At 42.3% G+C, this 27,909-nt stretch overlaps 2 protein-coding genes across 11 annotated transcripts in view; both read right to left on the reverse strand.

Annotated features, from left to right (window-relative positions):
• LOC113636588 overlaps window positions 1-27,909 on the reverse strand; it is a 204,478-nt gene that overhangs the window by 21,121 nt on the left and 155,448 nt on the right. The gene's annotated exons all lie outside the window — the stretch shown is intronic.
• Window positions 3,573-27,909, reverse strand: LOC113636585 (DIS3-like exonuclease 2). 2 transcript variants are annotated; one of them, XM_047813409.1, is made up of 21 exons: window positions 27,850-27,909; window positions 23,379-23,923; window positions 22,901-23,046; window positions 15,071-15,124; window positions 14,883-14,984; window positions 14,201-14,354; window positions 12,963-13,021; window positions 12,036-12,265; window positions 11,632-11,805; window positions 11,473-11,552; window positions 11,228-11,340; window positions 11,003-11,110; window positions 10,601-10,834; window positions 10,417-10,496; window positions 10,124-10,307; window positions 8,343-8,429; window positions 8,057-8,204; window positions 5,403-5,533; window positions 5,204-5,308; window positions 4,887-4,991; window positions 3,573-4,384 (listed from the first exon to the last, which is right to left on the reverse strand). In XM_047813409.1, the coding sequence occupies exons 2-21, from the start codon at window positions 23,908-23,910 to the stop codon at window positions 4,292-4,294; spliced, it is 2,919 nt and encodes a 972-aa protein (XP_047669365.1). In that variant the 5' UTR covers window positions 23,911-23,923; window positions 27,850-27,909; the 3' UTR covers window positions 3,573-4,291. The 2 variants fall into 2 exon arrangements, with proteins under 2 accessions (XP_047669365.1, XP_026992572.2); XM_027136771.2 differs by lacking the exon at window positions 27,850-27,909 and adding an exon at window positions 25,113-25,174.

Consider the following 27,909-nt stretch of genomic DNA (forward strand, 5'->3'; position numbering starts at 1 on the left):
TGTTTGAACATTCAGTATACACACCGGTCGGTCGGCGCTGTTTCTGTTACTGTTTATTGTCTTTTGTGTATTGCATTTTTTGTACTTTTTGTATTGTCTTGTAACTTAATGTCTGCACTGTTTTTTGTCCTGCACTGTCTTTTGTCCTGCACTGTCTTGCTTGTCTTGTCCTGCACTGTTTGCACCAGGCTGCACAGTTGCACTTTATGTGGCTAAGACTACTTACATGTCCTTAGCCCTGTCTTTGTTTTATGTAGCACCTTGATCCTGGAGAAACGTTGTCTCATTCCACTGTGTACTGCAACAGCTATATATGGTTGAAATGACAATAAAAAGCTTCTTGACTCTTGACTAGTACTGTTTGATATCATACCATACCTAAACACACACACACACACACACAGGTCATGATCTTGCTATATCCCTGCACAACGATCTGATCTCCCCTTCAGCCACAGCTCGCAACCTTGGGGCAACCATGGACACTCAACTGTCCTTTTCCTCTCATGTTGCTAATGTGACTCGCTCATGTCGGTTTCTTGTCTACAACATTAGAAGTATTCGGCCATTTTTGTCCACACAGACTGCTCAGGTACTTGTTTAGTCTCTTGTCATTTCTAGACTGGATTACTGCAACACACTGCTGGCAGCTCCACATATGAACACAATTCGTCCTCTGCAAATGATCCAAAATGCTTGTTTTCAACCTGCCTACAATCTCACATACCACCCCACTGCTGCAATTCCTCCACTGGCTCATCACTCCTCACACTGCACCTCACACCCTCAGATCTACCAGCACTGCTCTCCACTGGTCCCACCATCTCTCAGCATAAGGGGCAAGTTTACTACAAGACTCTTCTCTGTTCTGGCACCAAGGTGGTGAAATGAACTTCCACTAGAGGTCCGGACAGCTGAGTCACTGGATATCTTCAAATGATGGTTATAGACCTATTTCTTCATGAGACACTTCAGCTAGCACTTTCTTCCCTGTTTTTTGCACATAAAAAACCTTTGAAACTTTTTCATTGTAACTTTGAACAATGTTTTAGACATTTAGACATGAACAAAGTTTTAGACATGTTTGGTATCTTACACACACACACACACACACACACACACACAAACCTGTGTTAGGGCCCTGACACTGATGATCAGTTTGTACTGTACTGCACCACACACACACACACACACACACACACACACACACACATACACGAAGAAAGGCAGACACAGACACACACACACACACACAATTTCTTAATGAGAAATACTACTACTACTAATAGTAATAATAATAATAATAATGACAACAAAAGTTTGTGATGTTAAAAAACAACACATTTTATCACCACATAACTAACGCTGTAAACCGAGTGATTACGTTGTTTAGATTACACAAACTCTCTACATGAAGGATATTTTCTCTAGTAAATAAATGTTTTATTGATATTATAAACAATTAACTATAATGTATTTAATTATAAATACAATAACAGCCCGATATTTCTACACGTTTAACTGAACTGTCTTTTTACACAAACATAAGGAGTTTAGTAAAAGTGCAGCTCTGTATTAACACATAAACTCATGTTTCTGTATGATAATATCTGTAATAAACTCACCGTGTGAAGTTTATAACTCTATTAACTCTATTGTGGTCCGTATAAAACTTTCTCACAGATCCTCTACTTTCACTTCAGGAAGAAGGAAGTGACGTGTGTGTGTTTGGGGGGCACTGTCACACCAATACCGGAAGTGAACTCTGTTTATTTAAGTAATACAGATTTTATTCACATATTGGATCCTTCTAATAACTAATATAACAATTGTAATATCCGACATTTGAAATGTGTGTTTTATACATTGGTCACTTGTATTATCGCTGATTGTAGTTCGGTCACTGTGTGAAAACTACATATCCCATGAATACTTGCGCTCCAGATGCGCTACTGTTAGCATGTGGCTAATGCAGAAAGCTAGCGCTACTGTAGCAGCAGTAATATTAGTATTTATTGTGATTTTATCTGATTTGACGTGTTTACCCGGACGCAAGGGGCAAACTTTCCCCTATGCGTATTGTGATGGTTTAACCCTCACTTCCGGTACTGACGTGAGGGCGGTGTCTATCTGCGCATGCGCATTGTGACAGTTCATGCATATGTTGTTCTTTACTTAAAGCAACCACAATTATCCATATCAGATGTGGGGGACAATTAATCAGTTTAGTCAGTTTACTGGATATAAAGTAAATTCAGGGAAATCCTAAGGCATGATTTTAAATACCCCACAAACTGTTAAATGTCCCTTTCACATTACTGATGTGGACATATTCAGCTACTGGGGGGACCTCTCATACAGCTTTAAAGGATTTATTTTCTAAGAACTAATCACACTTAAATGGCAAGACTCACAATATCAGCCTTCAGAAAAAGGTGTATCTAATTTAGGCAGTTTATTTACAGGCAAGGTTTTTAAATCTTTTGAACCACTCAGAATGGATTACCAAATTCCTAAAACTGATTTTTTTTTTTTTTTTTTTTCAAATTTCTCCAACTACATCATTTTATTCCATCCGAAATGAGACAGGAAAATTCACTGGGAACTCTGGTATTGAAAATAGTCGACTTCTGACGGGGCACTAAAGGTTCTTATCTGTACCCTCAGTTATCAGAAACCTACTCACCATTAAATCCTTTGAGAAAGGTCTGGGAAAGGGACATGGGCCAACCACTTACTGATGACGAATGGCTCTCTATACGTGAGGAGGTTTTTCATAAATCAACCTCAAGCTCTGTGCATGAGCAAAACATTAAATTCATATACAGGACATATCTTACCCCATTATGTCTCCATAAAATGTACTAATGTATCTAAGCTGTGTTTTAAATGTAAATCGGAAATAGGAACTTCAATGCATTTATCTTGGGACTGTAAGAACATTCACCCTTGGCATGAGGTATATGATATGGTTCAGAAGATGCTGGCCAGAGAATTCACCGTGTCTCAAACTATATATTTACTTAAGTGCAAAACATCACTAGATTTCTTTACTGATTCACACTCAGTTAAATTTCATTACTTATTTGAGAAAGAAATGTATACTTATTCTGTGGTCATCACCACAGGTACCAACTTTGGAGATGTGTTTGGCACAAGTGGCTAATCTTCACACATGACTGCAGAACAAATCTGGATTATTCTGGTGGACATGAGACCCTTTGTGGGATTTACTTGAACAAGCGAGACCCCAACGCTGACCTGTTTTGATTTGCTCTGTGTCTTTCACTCTCATTAAAAATGTATTGTTGTTATATTGTTATTAATATGTTTGTATGTATGCTATGTGAGCTGACTGATTGGCTCTGTTGTTGTTTTGTTTAAGTTTTAATAAGAAATTAATAAGACTATAATTAAAAAAAATATATATAATATATATATGTGTGTGTGTGTGTGTGTGTGTGTGTGTGTGTGTGTGTGTGTGTGTGTAAAATGAAAAGCAGAAACTGATTGTACCAATCAGAATAAATGTAAAATCACATGTTTAAAAAAAAAACTCAGAAATGCACAAATGTTTTCCTGAACGGAAATAATTTAATTCTTCTCAGTGACAGTGTGACAGTTCATCAACGTAAATTAAAACTCTAACACCAGAAAAACTTTCCCTGAAACAGAGATAAAATACAAATAAAAATGCACAGATGTCACAGTGAAAATTGTCAACACCCAGATCGGTGTTAAAAAAATAAAATTAAACTCCTCCCACTGGGAGAACTGAATCTTCTATACACACACACAAAAGAAATAGAGTTTAAAAAAATTACTGATGTTTACTGTAAACAAACTGCACTTTGGGTAAACTTCTGTGTCAAATATTGAGAAATAGTTGTTTTTTTTTTAATAAAAATGACCACATACGTTGAAGTAAAATATTGCACATGTGGTCAGCAGTAATTATTAACACCTTGGAGTTAGACAAGAACACATCACACTTAAAGAGTTTCCTGTCCTGAATTTATAACTCTATTAAAATGTCTTGAAAAAAAAGTGAAATGATTAGTGATGTGTTAATCACACTGTTAATCAGAGACATTATTAAGGACACATTTACGTATTCACACAGATCATGTGGGATATAATATAATAGTAATAATGAAAGATGCGTGTGTTAATGTGAAATATCTCCATTTAAAATCTGACACAGCTTCAATACACTGATCTCAGAATGTCTGATCAACAGATCCACAGGAATATCAAATAAAATAAAACCAAATAAAGTGTGTGTGTTCGTTCAGTGTCTGGGTCTCATCAGTACTGCAGTGTATTTGAGAGGACCTTCACCAGCAGTGAGCCGCACATCCACCACCGAGAACAATGTGATCTCCTACACACACACACACACACACACACACACAAACACGCACACACCCCCATCATCATAAATTAGCAAGTGTGTATACAGTGCACCATAGTGTTGTAACTGTTTTACTGCCCATAGCTGTGACTCTAAAGCTCTTGTTTCACACCATTGTTCACACCATGAGAGATCAAAACAAGTCCAATACAAACTTCTGGAAAATGTACCAGAGCTGTGGCTTTAAAATGAGATCCATTAGATTAAAACACTACAGACTGATGTTAAAACCTGCTATTACAGAAAGAACTCTGTATAATGGAGACGGTCTACAGAACATCAGTGAGCAGGTAAAGAGGGGATTAGTCAGAGACACAGCCAAGGGAACAGAAACTTGAAGACATTATGCTACCACCATCATGCATCACTGTGAAGATGGTGTCATTAGTCAGAAAGGAAACCGATAGCTCTGACTCTTCACAGAATTTGGATTAGCTCCTTGTTATATGTTTGGAGTGTAATGACATCTTACCTGTGTAACTATTTCCTCTTCCAGTTCGTGAGGATTCCAAAACAGGGCCATCTTGGGACATTTACCGATTTTATGGAAAGTAAATGACTGCAGACCCTCAATGACCTGCAACACAAAATAATTAGATTAACTTTGTATTTCATCTAAAACAATATAATCATAGAATCATTTATATAAACATACATAATCACATTGTTACACCATGAAAATTCTGTTTATTTTTAATGTTACAATGTAAATAATACTACAGATGAATTCCTCTGAGCCTGTGTGTGTGTGTGTGTGTGTGTGTGTGTGTGTGTGTGTGTGAGACTGACATTACAGTAGATTCTCTTCTGAACTCCATACTGTAGCACCAACACATCAAAGGATTTATCAAGGATCCCCATCACCATTGCCTGAGAGTCCAGAGGCCCACACTCCTACACACACACGCACACACAAAGTGAGGAACAGTCCATATTTGATTGCGTATGAAGTGTGATAACACCATGTACTGCTACATAGGTGTGTTACCCTGACAAAGACACTGAAGAACAGCTCGGTGCTCATCTCCTGAACCCTCTTAGACGCCATCTTCTTATCATTACAGTGAGAGGCCTGTTTCTGCACTTCATCTTGGGTGAGATGCACATGAGGTCCACACTCTGTCTCACACAAACACAAACAGACACACATACAAACACACACACTATGTGAGACTCTTCATGTTGACAAAAGTAGATAAAGAACAGGGAAAATTTGAATTGTACTGTAAGTGAAATTGGCTGTAGGTGTTTTGATCAGCAGTAAAATAAATACTGTGTTTACAGTGAATCACTACAAACCATAGGTATCATTTAACACTGTATCAGCATGGGAATGGTTTGCTTCCTCCCTGGAAGCTCACATGGTAACATGGAGGGGAGTGACATCTGCTCCACGCAGAATCTCCACTGGTGTCCCATAGGGCTCAGTACTTCTTTTCTCCCTGTATACTCACTCTCTGAAGTTATTTCCTCACATGTGTTCTCTTACCACTGCTATGCTGATGACACTCAACTTATCTTCTTCTTCCTTTCCTCAGAGCTTTTGCTTGTATCTCAGCATGTCTCATCATGGATCTCATCAGCCAAAACTCCCAAAAAATTCCACTACCCCCGAACTGCTGATCATCCCTGCACAACAATCTGATCTGCCTTTCGTCCACTGCTCGCAACCTCGGGCAACCATGCACAGTCGAGTGTCCTTTTCCTCCCGTTACTTATGTGATATGCTTATGTAGGTATCCTCTCTACAATGTCAGCAGAATCTGTCCATTGTAGTCCCTAACAAGGTTTTAGGTTGATGATATCCCTAAGTCTGCAACCTAGTGATCGAGTGTTGATGTATTCACTGACGAAAACTTTAAAGCCTTTTGATTGTTTATCTGGATAAGGGCATTTGTCAAATGCCGTAAATGTAAATGAACTGGTACACTGATGATGCTAGTGTTAAGATGTTTGTACTTCACTACAAACACGCTTTTGGTCAGTTTCTACATGCAGCATCAAGAACCTTCTCTAATGGGGAGGTGGTTCCATCGCCGTCAATGATAGCTCCACTTCAGGAGAGCGTGGATGGCCCGACTCTGCCCCATCTCAACAAGCAGTGGTGTTGTGACACTTCTCTGTGTTATCTCCCAGGATGCAAAAAGAGACCCGGAGTCACCAGGGCAACAAATAGGGATTAAATTTGCACTAGTGTTTTCCATCCACAGGCAGACGGGCTGGTCAAATGGTGTAATCAAAGGATAAAATATTGAGTCATAATTTTGTTGAATAGAATTATTATAAGTGACTTGAGCCCCTGTTATAAGGGATCGGACTTCTGTTCCACCGAGTCTCTCCGCTGTTGGCCCACAAGGCTCAGAACTTTGCACTCTTCTCTCTCTATACTTGTTCTCTTAATGAAGTCATATCCTTATGCCACTCATCTTCCCCTTCCCTCCCTCAGACACTACTGTTTCATCTCCATATCAGGATATTGCAATCTCCCTGGACAACTCCCTGATCTCCCTTCAGTCATTACTTACAGAATTGCTTTAGAAGTCTGTCCTTGAATACATTGTCAATGTTTATAATCTAATGCAGCAGAAACTGGAAACAATGCAGAGAGTACAGCAATGGAGGGTTTGGGAGAACAACAGAAGGTTAAAGCTTCTATGCCCCCATTCTATGAGTGTCCATCGTTGCCAATATATAACAGTTATAACAATTGTAGTATCTGACATTTGAAATGTGTTTTATTTATTTATCTACTCAATATTCATTTATTTATTTACTTGTATGATCGCTGATTGTAGTTCTTGTATTATCTGATTTGACGCGTTTGTCTTCATCTGTATATAAAGTGTAACACTGAATGTTTACTTAACTTCAGACTGATGGTAACTGTTACCTCAGGTTTTAGCTCAGATTAGCAGTTAACACGTCTCAAATCATCTCAGATTTACGTTACCTCACTAACTTGGTTTATATTAATAATCACCTCAGGTTTGTGTTACCTCACTAACGTAGATTATATTAATAATCACCTCAGATTTATGTTACCTCACTAACTAAGTTTTTTTTAATAATCACCTCAGATTTACATTACCTCACTAACTTGGTTTATATTAATAATCATCTCAGATTTACGTTACCTCACTAACTTGGTTTATATTAATAATCATCTCAGATTTACATTACCTCACTATTTTATTTTAATAATCACCTCAGATTTACTTACCTCACTAACTTAGTTTACATTAATAATCCCCTCAGATTTACTTACCTAACTTAATTTACATTAATAATGGCCTCAGATTTACGTTACCTCACTAACTTGGTTCATATTAATAATCGCCTCAGATTTACTTAACTCTCTAACTTAGTTTACATTAATAATCGCCTCAGATTTACGTTACCTCACTAACTTGAATTAATAATCACCTCAGATTTACTTAACTCTCTAACTTAGTTTACATTAATAATCGCCTCAGATTTAAGTTACCTCACTAACTTGAATTAATAATCACCTCAGATTTATGTTACCTCACTAACTTGGTTTACAATTACAATTGTTATACCTGTTATATATTGGTAATTATGGACACTCAGCTCATGCCACAAATGTGTGTGTGTGTGTGTGTGTGTGTGTGTGTGTCTCACTGAGTGAGGCAGCCAGCAGACGGTGGACAATGACATCTGCATAGCGACGGATGGGAGAGGTGAAATGTGTATAGAGGGGTACGTTCAGAGCGTAGTGATGGAATAACTTTTCATCCTGCAGAATTCCTGTACAGAAATACACTGCCATCTACACACACACATTCATTTAATTAGTCTAAATGACCAATAGAACATGTAAACTGTACATATACACTGTATATTGAATATGGTATGTGGATTGATACACATAACCTATGAGGTAATGTGAGGTGGTGTGTTTACACACCTGCATGGGTCTGGCACACAGGTGTGTGAGTACAGCCTTCCTGGCTGGGCTGTACTCATCATCTCCAACCGCCTCCTTCAGACTCCGCTTTAAGACGAGAAGGAAGAAAGAATATAACAATAAATTACATTAATAAAACATGTTATTTTTGTAGCTCTTTCTACACAAACACACATTTCTTCCTGCCCCATCTATGAGCTCAGCAGTCAATTTAAAATGATAACATTTGATAATCAGAGGGATCACAGAGCAAAATATCCACCATTCTAACAAAAATTGTAAAGCAATGTGATGCTCAAAATGGAGCTTAAATACAGTATATTTCTGCTGATTATAAAGATGTTTCTACAGTGAAAGTTTACTGTGGTAAATTCAAAAGATTGGAAAAGATTTGTAAAGGTTCCTGTTTTTAAAAGAGTTTAAAATAAATATAGAAGACTTGACAAATATTGTGTTAAAGACCTCAAGAAGGTACTATAAAATTTATATATAAGAACCCGAAGGTCATAGTGGCAAAAACCACTCCTCAGTAAAAGGTACACTATCCAGCCAAAAGAATATGGACATCTGACCGTCATACCCATATTTTCTACCCAAAAATTAAGGGACACTATAGAATGTCTTTGTATGCTGTAGAACTGCAGTTTCATTTCAGTTAAGTTCCTTTAATTTCAGAACTACAGTTTCCTTACTAATTAAGTATAACTACTAGTTAAAACATTGTTCCAGCATAACAATGCCCCTGTGGACAAAGAAGCTCCATGAAGACATGGGGTATTAAGGTTGGAGTGGAAGTACTCCACTGTACAAAGCCCAAATCTCAGCCTTTTTTAACACATTTGGGTTGGACTGGAACACCATCTGCCCCCTAGACCTCCAAACCCAAACTCATTTTCTGATCTCACTAACAATCTTGTAGCTGAATGAATACAAATCCCCACAGCCATCACAGTGGAAAGACCAGAAGATTGGAGCTTAACAGCAAAAGGAGACTTAATCTGGACGAGGATGTTTAACAAGCACATATGGATGTGATAGTCAGGGGAACACATCTATAAAGACTTATAATGTTTCATAATGGTTAACTTCAAGTTTTGATGAAAATGCACCAAAAGGTGTCTCAGGCGATGGGGAAAAAGATCCTTTATTCTGTTGAAATCAAGGTTTAACTTTATCCAAATGTTAAGTGATGCATCTGGAGAAATCTAGTCACCACTTAACCCCTGTTCAGTTTCCTCGTAGTGGTAAAGCCTGGTGGTGGCACCATCATATTATGGGGATTCTCTTCAAAAGAAGGAAATAGGAGACTGGTGAAGATTGAGGGGAAACATATTTAGGAGAATAAATTCTCAAAAGAATTTACAAGCACCAGAAATAAATTTTTGGGTTTTTAACTTTTGATTTTTTTTTCTCTAAATAATACAAATGTGGAAATAATGTTTCACCTCCTAATCTGTAAGATCTATAACAACAATTGAACACTGATCATTCTGTGGCACCAGAAAATAACCAAATCTGACAACGGTGATAAAAAAGGGAGAAACACTGCCTCTGTTCAGAAGTTTCAGAGGGACATGGAAGCAAACTCTATAAACAGGTTTACATGTAAAGGACAGATTTGAGACTGTATAGAGTGGAACATGGTATAGGCCACCCCTATACACCACAAAGTGTTTAAATATTATTAATGATAACTTCAGCACTGCCTTTTCTTAGAGCAGTCATATAAAGTGTATGAAAAGTTTTAAAGGTGTGGCCTTGCAGGTGATCATGTGGCTTACATGCAGTGCTCCAGCCGAGCTCATGTCGATGTTAAGGCCGATTTGGTCACACTGCTCCTGTAGTGTCTCCATTAGGCGGCTCTGAGGGGGCGCGTGACGGCGCAGCAGGGCAAGCTCGGGGTTTGAGCGGTAAATCTGATGGGCTACAGCCATGTTGGCCAACAACATGAACTCTTCCACCAACCTGTCACACACAATGTACACTGCTCAGGGTTTGAAAAGTTACACCTGACAACTTAAGGCAACGTTAGACATCAGTGTAAACTCTGTCACCAACCTCTCCACACACTCACTTGTTGCTGTCTCTGTACTCGTATATGTAGCAGCCTTGAGGCATTCCTGACCCAGAGTCCAGAGTAAACGCCAACTTCATCTAAAATGACACATCCAACATGAACAAAGCATCACACTGCAGACCCTCTACACTATTACCATCATTATTTGGTTTGTGGAACCTGTAGTGTGCATCTGGTTTACCTGGTCGAGACGCAAGGCTCCGCTCCTGAAGCGCTGTGCACGCAGGTGAGTGGCGATGGTGTGAAGGTGCAGGACGGCCTGGAGGATGGTGTGTACCGAGTGTTCAGGGGAGACTGGGGGAAGCTCATCAGCACCAAACACTTTAGTGGGCGAGTCGATCATGCTCTGAGCGTGATCATAACTCAGCTTCACACATGAGCGGATCACTGAGCGGCCAACCCACTCACTCAGGATCTACACAAACACACACGCACACATGCAGACACATAGACAGACACACACAGAGACACACACACAAACACACAGACAGACATAAAGCACATTATATTGTGAGCAATTTGCATTATAAACCAATTCAGTTTTGAACTGTGTTCACTGTGTGTGTGTGTGTGTGTGTTTTACCTTCCCCTCAGGTGATAAGTTCCAGATGACTGAGAACGTTAAACGGTCAGTTTGAGGATTTAAACTGCACAATTCTTCACACAGTAGACGTGGCAACATTGGAATTACCTACAAACACACACACATGCACGTGTACACACACAAATTAAACTCAGAACTGTATACACACTTCCTATACACTAGGAAGTGAATTATCACAGTATCCCAGCACACATACACACACACCTTCTGTATGAGGTACACACTGGTGGCTCTCCTGCTCGCAGTGTAATCCAGAGCACTTCCCTCCTCCATGAAATAACTCACGTCTGCTATGTGCACACCCACTTCAAAGTTACCTACACAAGGTCAGGGTTATTCGTTAATATAAAATGGTCACACACTCACTATAAAAAACACACACTCAGTTTGGGTGTGTTTAGTAATGTTTAATCTGCGTGTGTAAATTGTGAATAAATAAATAATCTGACCATCAGAAAGTTGTTTACAGGACAGAGCATCATCCAGGTCTCTGGCTGTGGCTGGATCAATCGTAAATATGCACTCCTTCCTATGGCGATATAATAATGATGTCAATGATTATATGTGTGTGATCTGAATCTGCATGAGCATGATGGTGATGACGATACCTGAGGTCCCGCCTCCTTTTCAGCTCGTCAGGTGGGATGGTCCAGGGTCGAGCCTGCGGTAGACACTCTAACACTTCATCTGTAAACTCAGAGAATTCCACATCGTACTCCATCAACATGGCCTCTGTCTCCGGCTCAATGACTCCCGCCTGACCTAATGACTTCATCAACTGCCTGAGAGGGAGAAGGAAGATCAGAAAAGAGGGTTTGTTAAAGAGAATTATACAGTGATGTCTCTATAGGTTTGCAGTGTTCAACTATTATAGTACACTGTGGAAAAGAGCAGAACATAACCTAGAAATTAATCAAGACTTCTGACTAGCTGCTTACACCATGCCGACTAGTACAACATGCCCACAGTGCTAACTGTGTGTGTGTGTGTGTGTGTGTGTGTATGTGTATACCCTTGGGCGAACAGGCTGTCTGGGGTCCAGTGTGTGATCCTGCAGATGAAGAGTGTGTTTGAATAGTCATTAGAGCGCGAGGGAAAATCTGCAGGACATCCTGAGAGCGGGACATTCACTCGGGGGACTCGATGGTCTGAGGGGGAGAACAGGGCGAAGGGCTTATCAGGGAGGAGCTTAATAAACCCCGACACCGCCCTGGAGTGTTTCTGCTCCATGATATACACCACCTGATAAATAAAATATAAACACACACATTAGACGCCGTTCAGACTCCCACAGCAGGCACAAGATTCAAACAAAGATCAAATCTGTCTGATATGGAGCTTTATAAATGTGAGACAGCCGTCTGTCTTTGTGACAGATTTGAGGTCAAACCTAAGCAGTTTATCAATAATTATTAATAATAATTTCAACTAACACAAGATGCTGTCAAGTCCCCATGAAGACAGGAAGTTATTTCTGACATAAGCAGTTATATAATAAAGTAATATATTTTATGATTTTTTGTTTAATTGAGAAACATTTCCTCGGTTGGTTGATGGATAAAAAATAAACAATTTATATGTATTAAAAATATTACATTTTATTATTTGAATATTATTATTTAAGGAAAATGTATGTAATGTAATAATATTTATATTAATGTACTTCTAGGTTAAGTAATAAAAACAAATAGAGAAATAAATGTCAAAGTAACTAAATAAAAGGATAAATAATTATTTACACAGATATATTTATTTAAATGTATTGATAGCACTAAACGAGTTAATTATCCATTTAAGCTATTCGTTATTTCTGTTAGATACTATATTTATATAATATTAAAGGTGTGTGTTGGGATCTAACACAGTAGTAAACTGACCACAACAGTATTAAACCCCAGCATGTAATCAGTTCAGAGTAACGTTTCTCAGAATGATGTACCTTGGCGGTTCGCTGAACGTTTCTGTCTGAGGAGCTTCGTGGATCTGCTGTAGATGGAACTGTGAGAAATAAAAACAGCTGGGTTTAAAACATGCTCATTAACAGGAGACAAACAGTGTTACAGAAAGAGAAACCCAGAATAAGTAGATAATGATTTATTGTGATTTAAGTTGATTTATCAGTGACTATCACGTAATAAAGACCAATATGGCAGCACATTGCACTGGTTCCCAACCCTGGTTCTGGTCCTGGAGAACCTTCAGCTCTAACACACCTACATTAACTCTGATCACTCAGGTGTGTTCAGATGGATGTGGAGTTCAGATGGAGACAGGGACAGACGTTGTATTTATAGTTCACACCATATTTAGTCAAACTGACAGTCCCCAACCTTTGTGTGTTGACATCATCACTGACCCAGTGAAGAAAACTAACAGCAGCCATTAAACCATAAAGTCATGTTGGGAAATGACAGTCTTGACCTTCAGCACCTCACAGATTGTTCCAGATGGAGAAGACTTTTGTAAAACCTTTGCTCAGGTGAGTCAGAGTGCTGATGTGTTCATGAGTAAAGTCACACTTCACTGCATTCTCCTTGCTTAAGGGAAAAGAACTGTCCCACATTTCAGGGATGACATGGGGGACAGAATCTGCGCCCACAATTAGGGGACGGCGCCTACGGCCACAATAAGGGGACGGCGCCTACGGCCACAATAAGGGGACGGCGCCTTTGCCCACAATAAGGGGACGGCGCCTGCGCACACAATTAGGGGACAGCACCTGCGCACACAATTAGGCTACGGCGCCTGCGCACACAATTAGGGGACGGCGCCTGCGAACACAATTAGGTGGACGGCGCCTACGCCCACAATAAGGGGACAGCATCTGCGTCCACAATAAGGGGACGGCGCCTTCACCCACGATAAGGGGACGGCGCCTTTGCCCACAATAAGGGGACGGCGCCTGTGCACACAATTAGGGGACGGCGCCTGCGCACACAATTAGGGGACGGCGCCTGCGCACACAATTAGGGGACGGCGCCTGCGCACACAATTACTCCTAGGTAACAAACAGTTCCATGTTCAAGAAAGATCAGAGCACGTGGGAAATGTAGAAGGGAATAACACCTATCCAGAAGAGGTAACCAGTACAGAAGGGCTGCGTTAAAATACCTGTCCTCCTCATAGGAAGGAAGGAACACTGCAAAAAACAATGACATTTACCATAAACACACACACCTTTATGCTGCAGAGTGGCCGCCTCCATTTTCTGACGGAGTTCTTCGACGTCCTCCTCCTCGTTATACTGAGCCTCCACTATAACGTCAGGGATGGACTCACTTTGTCGCTCTTTGTCCACACTCGTCTGTTCACCCTCATCTCCATTCAACACCTTCAACAACATCAAACACATTTCAGGACTGTGGTAGCATGTACTCACACACACCCACAGAGACAGAGACAGACACAGAGACAGAGACAGAGACAGACACAGAGACAGACGAGCACACACATGCTGAGACGCACACACAAAGACACACACACAGACAAAGACACACACAGACACAGACAGAAACACACACACAGACAGACACACACACACAAAGGCACAGGCACACCGACAGAGACACACACACAGACAGACACACACACACACACACAAAGGCACAGGCACACAGACAGAGACACACACACAGACAGACAGACACACACACACAGACAGAGACATACACACACAGACAGAGACACACACAGACAGAGACACACAGACAGAGACACACAGACAGAGACACACAGACAGAGACACACACAGACACACACACACAAAGACAGAGACACACACACAGAGACAGAGACACACACACAGAGACAGAGACACACACAGAGACACACAAACAGACACACACACAGACACACAAACCTTCCACTGGTCTGGAGGTAGAAGCTTAACCACCACCACGTCTCCGTTCAGAGCTCGATTCCTTGCCACCATCCCATCCAGGAAAATGTCCGCCAACCCGTCCTGAACACCAAACACCAAAACATTACTGTATGATGTGGAACACCAGTTGTCATGGCAACCAGAATCTATTAACTAACAGTACTTACAGGAGAGGGAACGAACGCTTCGTGGTATTTCTTTGGGTTTATCCTCAACACTCCCTAATAACAATAAACAAATGAACACAGTTCAGTTTTACTGCTGCATTCTTTCTGTACATATATTTGTATAATTAATACAAAAACATATTATATATAAAAATGATATAATTATAATATATAATTATATTACACTTATATAAAGGCTTTACATACCTAACAATTACATCACAAACAAATGTACTATAAGAGACGTCAGTTTTATTATATAACAAAATATAATAAAACTGGCCACTAAATATACATCAGATGAAATTAATTAGTATATATTTAATAAAGTCTGTAAAATAAAATATGTGAAAGAATGGTGTGTGTTTTTCTGTGTGTGTGTCTGTATGTGCATGTCTGTGTCTGTGCGCGCCTGTATGTGTGTGTGTGCGCCTGTATGTGTGTGTCTGTGCGCGCCTGTATGTGTGTGTGTGCGCCTGTATGTGTGTGTCTGTATGTGCATGTCTGTGTGTCTGTATGTGTGTCTGTATGTGCATGTCTGTGTCTGTATGTGTGTCTGTATCTGCATGTGTGTGTCTGCATGTGCATGTCTGTGTCTGTATGTGCATGTCTGTGTCTGTATGTGCATGTCTGTGTCTGTATGTGTGTGTCGGTATGCGTGTGTCGGTATGCGTGTGTCTGTATGTGTGTGTCTGTGTCTGTATGTGTGTCTGTATCTGCATGTGTGTGTCTGCATGTGTGTGTCTGTATGTGTGTGTCTGTGTCTGTATGTGTGTCTGTATCTGCATGTGTGTGTCTGCATGTGTGTGTCTGTATCTGCATGTGTGTGTCTGCATGTGTGTGTCTGTATGTGCATGTCTGTGTCTGTATGTGTGTCTGTATCTGCATGTGTGTGTCTGCATGTGTGTGTCTGTATGTGCATGTCTGTGTCTGTATGTGCATGTCTGTGTCTGTATGTGTGTGTCGGTATGCGTGTGTCTGTATGTGTGTGTCGGTATGCGTGTGTCTGTATGTGTGTGTCGGTATGCGTGTGTCTGTATGTGTGTGTCGGTATGCGTGTGTCTGTATGTGTGTGTCGGTATGCGTGTGTCTGTATGTGTGTGTCGGTATGCGTGTGTCTGTATGCGTGTGTCGGTATGCGTGTGTCTGTATGCGTGTGTCGGTATGCGTGTGTCGGTATGCGTGTGTCTGTATGCGTGTGTCGGTATGCGTGTGTCTGTGCGCGCGCGTATGCGTGTGTCGGTATGCGTGTGTCTGTGCGCGCGCGTATGCGTGTGTCTGTATGCGTGTGTCTGTGCGCGCGCGTATGCGTGTGTCTGTATGCGTGTGTCTGTACGCGTGTGTCTGTACGCGTGTGTCTGTACGCGTGTGTCTGTGCGCGCGCGTATGCGTGTGTCTGCATGCGTGTGTCTGCATGCGTGTGTCTGTGCGCGCGCGTATGCGTGTGTCTGTGCGCGCGCGTATGCGTGTGTCTGTGCGCGCGCGTATGCGTGTGTCTGTGCGCGCGCGTATGCGTGTGTCTGTGCGCGCGCGTATGCGTGTGTCTGTGCGCGCGCGTATGCGTGTGTCTGTGCGCGCGCGTATGCGTGTGTCTGTGCGCGCGCGTATGCGTGTGTCTGTGCGCGCGCGTATGCGTGTGTCTGTGCGCGCGCGTATGCGTGTGTGGGTGCGCGCGCGTATGCGTGTGTGGGTGCGCGCGCGTATGCGTGTGTGGGTGCGCGCGCGTATGCGTGTGTGGGTGCGCGCGCGTATGCGTGTGTGGGTGCGCGCGCGTATGCGTGTGTGGGTGCGCGCGCGTATGCGTGTGTGGGTGCGCGCGCGTGTCTGTGTGTGGGTGCGCACGCGTCTGTGTCTGTGTGTGCACGTGTGTGTGCACGTGTGTGTGTGTGCACGTGTGTGTGTGTGCACGTGTGTGTGTGTGCACGTGTGTGTGTGTGCACGTGTGTGTGTGTGCACGTGTGTGTGTGTGCACGTGTCTGTATGTGCACGTGTCTGTATGTGCACGTGTCTGTATGTGTGTGTGTGCACGTGTCTGTATGTGTGTGTGTGCACGTGTCTGTATGTGTGTGTGTGTGCACGTGTCTGTATGTGTGTGTGTGCACGTGTCTGTATGTGTGTCTCTGTGTGCATGTGTGCGCATACGTGTGTGTGTGTGTGTGTTTGTGTGTGCCTGTATGTGCATGTTTGTGTGTGTGTGCATGTCTGTCTGTATGTATGTGTGTGCATGTGTGTGTCTGTATGCATGTGTGTCTGTATGTATGTGTGTGTGCATGTGTGTGTCTGTATGCATGTGTGTGTGTGTCTGTATGTGTACATGTGTGTGTGTGTGACTGTATGTGTGTACACGTGTATGTGTGTACATGTGTGTGTGTCTGTATGTGTGTACATGTGTGTGTGTGTCTGTATGTGTGTACATGTGTGTGTGTCTGTATGTGTGTACATGTGTGTGTGTGTGTCTGTATGTGTGTACATGTGTGTGTGTGTGTGACTGTATGTGTGTACACGTGTATGTGTGTACATGTGTGTGTGTCTGTATGTGTGTACATGTGTGTGTGTGTGTCTGTATGTGTGTACATGTGTGTGTGTGTGTCTGTATGTGTGTACATGTGTGTGTGTGTGTCTGTATGTGTGTACATGTGTGTGTGTGTCTGTATGTGTATGTACACGTGTGTGTCTGTATGTGTATGTACACGTGTGTGTCTGTATGTGTATGTACACGTGTGTGTCTGTATGTGTATGTACACGTGTGTGTGTGTGTCTGTATGTACACGTGTGTGTGTGTGTCTGTATGTGTGTACATGTGTGTGTGTGTGTCTGTATGTGTATGTACACGTGTGTGTCTGTATGTGTATGTACACGTGTGTGTCTGTATGTGTATGTACACGTGTGTGTCTGTATGTGTATGTACACGTGTGTGTCTGTATGTGTATGTACACGTGTGTGTCTGTATGTGTATGTACACGTGTGTGTCTGTATGTGTATGTACACGTGTGTGTGTGTGTCTGTATGTACACGTGTGTGTGTGTGTCTGTATGTGTGTACACGTGTGTGTGTGTGTGTCTGTATGTGTGTACACGTGTGTGTGTGTGTGTCTGTATGTGTGTACACGTGTGTGTGTGTGACTGTATGTGTGTACATGTGTGTGTGTCTGTATGTGTATGTACACGTGTGTGTGTCTGTATGTGTATGTACACGTGTGTGTGTCTGTATGTGTATGTACACGTGTGTCTGTATGTGTGTACATTTGTGTGTGTGTGTCTGTATGTGTATGTACACGTGTGTGTGTGTCTGTATGTGTGTACACGTGTGTGTGTGTCTGTATGTGTATGTACACGTGTGTGTGTGTCTGTATGTGTATGTACACGTGTGTGTGTCTGTATGTGTATGTACACGTGTGTGTGTCTGTATGTGTATGTACACGTGTGTGTGTCTGTATGTGTATGTACACGTGTGTGTGTCTGTATGTGTATGTACACGTGTGTGTGTCTGTATGTGTATGTACACGTGTGTGTGTCTGTATGTGTATGTACACGTGTGTGTGTCTGTGTGTGTGTGCGCACACGTGTCTGTGTGTGTGTGCGCACACGTGTCTGTGTGTGTGTGCGCACACGTGTCTGTGTGTGTGTGCGCACACGTGTCTGTGTGTGTGTGCGCACACGTGTCTGTGTGTGTGTGCGCACACGTGTCTGTGTGTGTGTGCGCACACGTGTCTGTGTGTGTGTGCGCACACGTGTCTGTGTGTGTGTGCGCACACGTGTCTGTGTGTGTGTGCGCACACGTGTCTGTGTGTGTGTGCGCACACGTGTCTGTGTGTGTGTGCGCACACGTGTCTGTGTGTGTGTGCGCACACGTGTCTGTGTGTGTGTGCGCACACGTGTCTGTGTGTGGGTGCACACGTGTGTGTGTGTAGGTGCACACGTGTCTGTGTGTGGGTGCACACGTGTCTGTGTGTGGGTGCACACGTGTCTGTGTGTGGGTGCACACGTGTCTGTGTGTGGGTGCACACGTGTCTGTGTGTGGGTGCACACGTGTCTGTGTGTGGGTGCACACGTGTCTGTGTGTGGGTGCACACGTGTCTGTGTGTGGGTGCACACGTGTCTGTGGGTGCACGTGTGTGTGTGCACATGTCTGTATGTGTGTGTGTGCACGTGTCTGTATGTGTGTGTCTCTGTGTGCATGTGTGCGCATACGTGTGTGTGTGTGTGTTTGTGTGTGCCTGTATGTGCATGTTTGTGTGTGTGTGCATGTCTGTCTGTATGTATGTGTGTGCATGTGTGTGTCTGTATGCATGTGTGTCTGTATGTATGTGTGTGTGTATGTGTGTGTCTGTATGCATGTGTGTGTGTCTGTATGTGTACATGTGTGTGTGTGTGACTGTATGTGTGTACACGTGTATGTGTGTACATGTGTGTGTGTCTGTATGTGTGTACATGTGTGTGTGTGTGTCTGTATGTGTGTACATGTGTGTGTGTGTCTGTATGTGTGTACATGTGTGTGTGTGTGTCTGTATGTGTATGTACACGTGTGTGTCTGTATGAGTATGTACACGCGTGTGTGTCTGTATGTGTATGTACACGTGTGTGTGTCTGTATGTGTATGTACACGTGTGTGTCTGTATGTGCATGTACACGTGTGTGTCTGTATGTGTATGTACACGTGTGTGTCTGTATGTGTATGTACACGTGTGTGTATGTACACGTGTGTGTCTGTATGTGTATGTACACGTGTGTGTCTGTATGTGTCTGTACACGTGTGTGTCTGTATGTGTCTGTACACGTGTGTGTGTGTGTCTGTATGTGTGTATGTGTGTCTGTATGTGTGTACATGTGTGTGTGTCTGTATGTGTATGTACACGTGTGTGTGTCTGTATGTGTATGTACACGTGTGTGTGTCTGTATGTGTGTACACGTGTGTGTGTCTGTATGTGTGTACACGTGTGTGTGTCTGTATGTGTGTACACGTGTGTGTGTCTGTATGTGTATGTACACGTGTGTGTGTCTGTATGTGTGTACACGTGTGTGTGTCTGTATGTGTGTACACGTGTGTGTGTCTGTATGTGTATGTACACGTGTGTGTGTCTGTATGTGTATGTACACGTGTGTGTGTCTGTATGTGTATGTACACGTGTGTGTCTGTATGTGTATGTACACGTGTGTGTGTCTGTATGTGTATGTACACGTGTGTGTGTCTGTATGTGTATGTACACGTGTGTGTGTCTGTATGTGTATGTACACGTGTGTGTGTCTGTATGTGTATGTACACGTGTGTGTGTCTGTATGTGTATGTACACGTGTGTGTGTCTGTATGTGTATGTACACGTGTGTGTGTCTGTATGTGTATGTACACGTATGTGTGTCTGTATGTGTATGTACACATGTGTGTGTGTGTGTCTGTATGTGTATGTACACATGTGTGTGTGTGTGTGTCTGTATGTGTATGTACACGTGTGTGTGTACATGTGTATGTGTGTACGTGTGTGTGTGTCTGTATGTGTATGTACATGTGTGTGTGTGTCGGTATGCGTGTACACGTGTATGTGTGTACACGTGTGTGTGTCTGTATGTGTGTACATGTGTGTGTGTCTGTATGTGTATGTACATGTGTGTGTGTGTCTGTATGTGTATGTACACGTGTGTGTCTGTATGTGTATGTACACGTGTGTGTCTGTATGTGTATGTACACGTGTGTGTGTGTGTCGGTATGTGTGTACATGTGTATGTGTGTACATGTGTGTGTGTCTGTATGTGTATGTACACGCGTGTGTGTCTCTGTATGTGTATGTACACGTGTGTGTGTGTCTGTATGTGTATGTACATGTGTGTGTGTGTCGGTATGTGTGTACACATGTATGTGTGTACATGTGTGTGTGTGTCTGTATGTGTATGTACACGTGTGTGTGTCTGTATGTGTATGTACACGTGTGTGTGTGTGTCGGTATGTGTGTACATGTGTATGTATGTACATGTGTGTGTGTCTGTATGTGTATGTACACGCGTGTGTGTCTCTGTATGTGTATGTACACGTGTGTGTGTGTCTGTATGTGTATGTACATGTGTGTGTGTGTCGGTATGTGTGTACACGTGTATGTGTGTACACGTGTGCGTGTCTGTATGTGTGTGCACACGTGTGTGTCTGTACACATGTGTGTCTGTATGTGTATGTACACGTGTGTGTCTGTATGTGTGTACATGTGTGTGTCTGTATGTGTGTACATGTGTGTGTGTGTCTGTATGTGTCTACATGTGTGTGTGTGTCTGTATGTGTGTACATGTGTGTGTGTGTCTGTATGTGTGTACATGTGTGTGTGTGTCTGTATGTGTGTGTCTGTATTTGTGTGTACACACGTGTGTGTGTCTGTATTTGTGTGTACACACGTGTGTGTGTCTGTATTTGTGTGTACACACGTGTGTGTGTCTGTATTTGTGTGTACACACGTGTGTGTGTCTGTATGTGTGTGTGTATGTACCTGTGTGTCTGTATGTGTGTGTGTGTGTGTGTGTGTGTGTATATGTACCTGTGTGTCTGTGTGTGTGTGTGTGTGTACCTGTGTGTATGTACACACGTGTGTGTGTCTGTATGCGTGTACACACGTGTGTGCGTCTGTATGTGTGTGTCTGTATTTGTGTGTACACACGTGTGTGTGTCTGTATTTGTGTGTACACACGTGTGTGTGTCTGTATGTGTGTGTGTATGTACCTGTGTGTCTGTATGTGTGTGTGTGTGTGTGTGTGTGTGTATATGTACCTGTGTGTCTGTGTGTGTGTGTGTGTGTGTATATGTACCTGTGTGTCTGTGTGTGTGTGTGTGTGTGTGTGTACCTGTGTGTATGTATGCGTGTGTGTGTACCTGTGTGTGTGTGTGTGTGTGTGTGTGTGTGTACCTGTGTGTCTGTATGTATGTGTGTGTGTACCTGTGTGTCTGTGTATATGTACCTGTGTGTCTGTATGTATGTATGTGTGTGTGTGTGTGTGTGTGTACCTGTGTGTCTGTGTATATGTACCTGTGTGTCTGTATGTATGTATGTGTGTGTGTGTACCTGTGTGTCTGTATGTATGTGTGTGTGTACCTGTGTGTCTGTATGTATGTGTGTGTGTGTGTGTGTGTACCCGTGTGTCTGTATGTATGTGTGTGTACACCTGTGTGTCTGTATGTGTGTGTGTGTGTGTGTGTGTGTGTGTGTGTGTGTGTGTACCTGTGTGTCTGTATGTATGTGTGTGTGTGTACACCTGTGTGTCTGTATGTGTGTACCTGTGTGTGTGTGTGTGTGTGTGTACCTGTGTGTCTGTATGTACGTGTGTGTGTGTACACCTGTGTGTCTGTATGTGTGTGTGTGTGTGTGTGTGTGTGTACCTGTGTGTCTGTATGTATGTGTGTGTGTACCTGTGTGTCTGTATGTATGTGTGTGTGTACCTGTGTGTCTGTATGTATGTGTGTGTGTGTGTGTACCTGTGTGTATGTGTGTGTGTACCTGTGTGTCTGTATGTATGTGTGTGTGTGTACCTGTGTGTCTGTATGTGTGTGTGTGTGTGTACCTGTGTGTCTGTATGTGTGTGTGTGTGTGTGTGTACCTGTGTGTCTGTATGTGTGTGTGTGTGTGTGTATGTGTGAGTAACTGTGTGTCTGTATGTATGTGTGTGTGTGTGTGTGTGTGTGTGTGTGTGTGTGTGTGTGTGTGTGTGTGTGTATGTACCTGTGTGTCTGTTTGGATCTGTAAACGTAAGTGTATGTCTGTACGTGTGTGCACGTCTGTATGTGTCTGTGTGTGTGTACCAGATTGTGTGTGCGTGTATGTGTGTGTACCTGTGTTTGTGTATGTGTATGTGTGTGTACCTGTATGAGCTGTCCTCTCTTCAGTCCATCAGACACGTCTTTAACGGACATATAGTCCTCATACAGACGTCTCCTCCTCCCTCTGTTTCTCTGACCGTTCTCTCGGTCCATCCTGTCTGTCTGTCCTGCAGGGCTCGGGATCTCAGCTACACACACACGAACACACCCAGACACACACGCACCGATACACACGCGCGCGCACACACACACACACACACACACACACACACACACCCCGACACTTCACCTTGTGTTTCTAACCTGTATTATCTGATTCTCCATCTCGTACATCAGTCTATTCTAAACGGTTGTTAAACAGAAAGGAGAGCTCATAACATTATACTGAAATCAGACCTTACCACTTCTCAACCAAGGGGGAGGATTTATCTCTCTTTTAAAAAGCAGATCTACACAAAGTGGGCTAAACCATTTAGAGTTATGACATCACACAGTAAGTAGTGAATTCTTTAAACATCACCTTGAGTGTTTTTCCGTGGCGTGTTGCGTTTCTCCACAGCTCCAGACTCACATAGTTTCACTGGTTTATCTTCAGGGTTTTCTCTGGACTTCTTCTGCTGCTTCTTCTTCTTGTTCTTCTTCTTCTCTCCTCCTTCATCGTCAGGAGCTGTAGAGTCGTCAATATGGGGCAGGGTAGTGGCGTCCGTGTTCGGGTGTTTACGGTAGTGTTTCTTCTGTTGAGGGTTCGGAGGTGTGTGTGTTAGTTGATCGGCGGTTCCTGCCTCTGCTCCTCCGGGAGCCTGCTTGTTCCTGCGGTGTTTATGGCGTCGGCGTTTAGTTGTGTCAGTCTGGGGATTTTCTGACTCTGATGATGTCTTCTGTTCTGGTCTCCTGGGCTTTACGTCAGGTTCCTTATGTTTCTGGTCTAGTGTGTCCGACTCAGATGGACCGTTCTGCTGAGAAGTTCTCCGGGTTCCAGCAGGATTCCTGCTCTGGTTCTGTCCTCGCCTTTTCTCTGTGGCTTCATTTGCTTTACAAGAAGACTCCATCATCTCGTCCAGATATCTGAATAAAGTTAAAGATGTTCACACGTCACACTAGACACTGAGGATCCTCTAATGAGACAATGTCTATTGTAAAAAGCGCTATACAAATAAACTTGAATTGAATTGAATTAATGATAGACTTATGATTAAAGAACATGACAAAGTTCTGCTCATGACATCAATCAGACAATAAGGTCATCCTTAAAAATATTCTTGTTAATATAAATAATAATAATAATATTTTAGTAAGTATTGTAAATCTATAAATTGCCTAGGCCTACATACAAACGAAGGCTACGTCGTTTCTTTTAAATAAAAACCCGTGACATCATCTATGTTTACACTGTCGGTTACCGGATGTCACACTACGGCCTGTGCGTTCGCTCCGTCTCATTCTCACATTCACTGTCAGAGTCGACGGGTCGCCCTCGGTAACGATGGCTGCGGCTGCAGTAAACAAAATGTTCACGGTCACCGTTCAAAGTCATACGGGTTTGGGTGCCGTAATACATCTAAAATATTAATTAAAACAGCTCGACACCGCTTTAACTTGGCACGAAGTTCTGGAAAATCTGTGCCCCAGCATCAAAATAAGGTTTGCGATGATGCGCCCGAAGGCACGGGTTGAAGACCCAGTCAGTGACGTCACGATATGCTTGCAATTTGTTTACATTCATACCCATGTAATCACCATCACCATAATTTTACTTTTTTTTACATTGAAACTTGAAAAAAAATATAGACCTACCTACCAACCTTTTTCTTTTTTTACTGTTACAGCAACCCAAAATATTTTTAAGGATGGCCTTAATAAATGCTGATGCACATACACCAGTTTACACATTATTAGGATCTTATTTTTAATAAACCACACTGACCAACGAAGAAACACATTAAATCACATTCTCAAAAACTTCACTTTCTGATCGGTTTAAAATTGAACCGAACAAACCTGTTACGGGTCGCCGTGCACGGCACGGAAGTCAAAGTGACCACAAGGGGATGACCCAGAAACAAGCTTCAATTCAACTTTAAAGCATCAAATCCTCCAAAAACACGAAAAAACCTATTTACCTAGTAAAGTTTATACTCTCAATAATTTTTTAAGCCCACACACAAAGCACAATATGATTCACAGCCTTCATACGATTAGAAAGATTTTTTGGACAAAACTGACCTAGGTGGCGCTAGACCGGTTTTTCCCTTACCTTTAGACACGTCTATTTCTTCACTGGGGTAATATATTCCAACACAAATAATCCACAAAAATCCACACAGGTCCAAGTTACAAATCTGTAAGCCTTTTAATCCAAAACGCTCTGGTCGCGCCGCAAATATTCCGTTAGTGTTCTGAAAACTGGAAACAGAAGTGCGCCATCATCTCGTTTTGCCGCTCTAACTCCTAATTGAGATATTCAAAAATTCAAAGTCTTAACGAATCAAATAAGCCCTCATTTGAGCCAATCGGTGCTTGTATGGCAGAGATAGACGGCTGAGAAGCCAATGGTGGCATGACCTCATTTTTGGGAACCCGCCTTTGACTGACAATTACTCCTTCCAATAGCAATGAAATGGGCCGGGACCTATACAGCTGTTTAGCCAATAAGCAGACGATTCCAACGGTATATGACATGCCGTATGTTCTTTGCCTGTGTCTGCGTGAACTGGATGCGCAGAAGAATTCTTGCGTAATCCCTGACCTTTTGTCCCTCTCACAGCTCAGGGTGACAAGTTACAGGCCTGTTTTCACACCAGAGTGATAGAGAGAGAGTCTAGGCTTATTTATGGCTTGTCAGACTGAGCCTGCAGCCTTTTATTTCAAAGTTATATAGTAAACAAGTACACAAAAACGCTGCACCCGACGACCAGGGCCGTAGAAAAATATTTTTATTGAAGCCATTTTTGGGTCTTTTGACTTGAAATTTTTTTGGTGAAAGCCAAGACATGTGGCTATGACTCTCAGTTGTTATTTGGTCCCTAACATGTTCCAGAAAAATAAGATTAATCAGTTTATCAGGTAAACAACCCAGGCGGAAATGAAAACCTGCATTCAAACCCCTGTAACTTTGTGCCAGTAAGGCATAGACGACTTCTTCACTTCTCACACTTTATGTACATAACTGATCAGTCATATATTCTGTAATAGTATTTAATACTCGTACTGTCTATATTGTATCTCATCGTCTGTATTGTCTTGTCTTGTGTAATATAGTGTTATTTATGTCTGTACTTTTGAGAGTCACAAACAGCTGGAGCTAAATTCCTTGTGTGTGTCAACATCAACACACTTGGCCAATAAACCTGATTCTGATTCTGACTTATGCATGGATCCTGTTTGTGGACTTCAGCTCTGCCTTAAACACACCATCCCTCCTGAATAAACTGACATAGCTCTCTGTACTCAAACACAAACACACACACACACACACACACACACACACACACACACACACACACACACACACACACACACACACACACACACCAAACTCTAGAGTGAAGAAATGGACAGGTAACATGATTACAGCCCCCTTTCACCGCAACCACAACCTGTTTATACTTCTCCCTTCAGGAAGACACTACAGATCTCAGAGTAATATTGTGCACTATTACATCAGACTTGGTAATATTAGGAACAGCAGCTACGTTAGTTCCTCTCCACTGCTTCTCTCTTTCTACCCATCCCGATGCATCCAGACATTGTACCAGCTCAGATCGTCTTCCGTGCGAGGAATATCTTGGACCTCCACTGAGACGAGGCCGACTCTGTGAGGATCCTGAGGCATCTACAGATCTAAAAGCTCCAGTTAGACTCTGTGACACTAAAGAGGAGACGTGAACTCCATGTGATCTTTGAGAACAATGATCTCCTCATCATTACAACATTTATCAGACTGTATATATATAAAATCACACCCCCAGTGTCACCCAGATGAGGATGAGGTTATATAATCACACCCCCAGTGTCACCCAGATGAGGATGAGGTTATATAATCACACCCCCAGTGTCACCCAGATGAGGATGAGGTTATATAATCACACCCCCAGTGTCACCCAGATGAGGATGAGGTTCCCCTTTGAGTCTGGTTCCTCTCAAGGTTCCTTCCTTTACCATCTAAGGGAGTTTTTCCTGCCCACAGTCACCTGAGTCACCTCAGACTTGTTCATTGAGGATAAATACATACACAATATTATTCTTTATTATAACCTTTTGTTCTATGTTTATGTTCTGTAAAGCTGCTTAGAGACAATGTCAGTTGTTAAAAGCGCTACACAAATAAACTTGAATCTCTGTGCACTACAACATCAATATATAAACACAAAAAGCCATATCAGGCTTAAACAGCTAATACAGGGATTATAACCTGTGTTCTATAATTCATTCTGTAATTAATTCTCTATCTCTAATTACTGACTCGTTCTCATGTACTATGTGAATCTTTACTATATAAATGTTTACTGTTCTCATGTTACATGTTAAATGTGTGTACACACACACACACACACACTATACATACATAACATATTTGTTATGTGTGTGTGTGTGTGTGTGTGTGTGTGTGTGTATGCATGTATGTACCACCACAACAGTTTATACACACACACACACACACACACACACACACACACACACACACACACACACACACTACACATACATAACATATTTGTGTGTGTGTGTGTGTGTGTGTATGCATGTATGTACCACCACAACAGTTTATACACATACACACACATACACATACACATACACACACACACACACACACACACACACACACACACACACACACACACACACACACACACACTGTGATAACACTAACATTACAACGCTAATGCTCAGCGAGCTAAACTGAAGCCCGATTAAACCCTTCATCTTGTGTTTAAAGCTCTACAACAAACACAACACAGTTTATCTGTCGTGAGAACGTCACACTCACCCGATAAAGATTCAAATATCCACCTTCTACAAACCCGACTGTGTAAAAGGACTGTGTAACA

Source organism: Tachysurus fulvidraco, chromosome 1, assembly GCF_022655615.1.
Source record: "Tachysurus fulvidraco isolate hzauxx_2018 chromosome 1, HZAU_PFXX_2.0, whole genome shotgun sequence".
Classification (NCBI taxonomy): domain Eukaryota; kingdom Metazoa; phylum Chordata; class Actinopteri; order Siluriformes; family Bagridae; genus Tachysurus; species Tachysurus fulvidraco.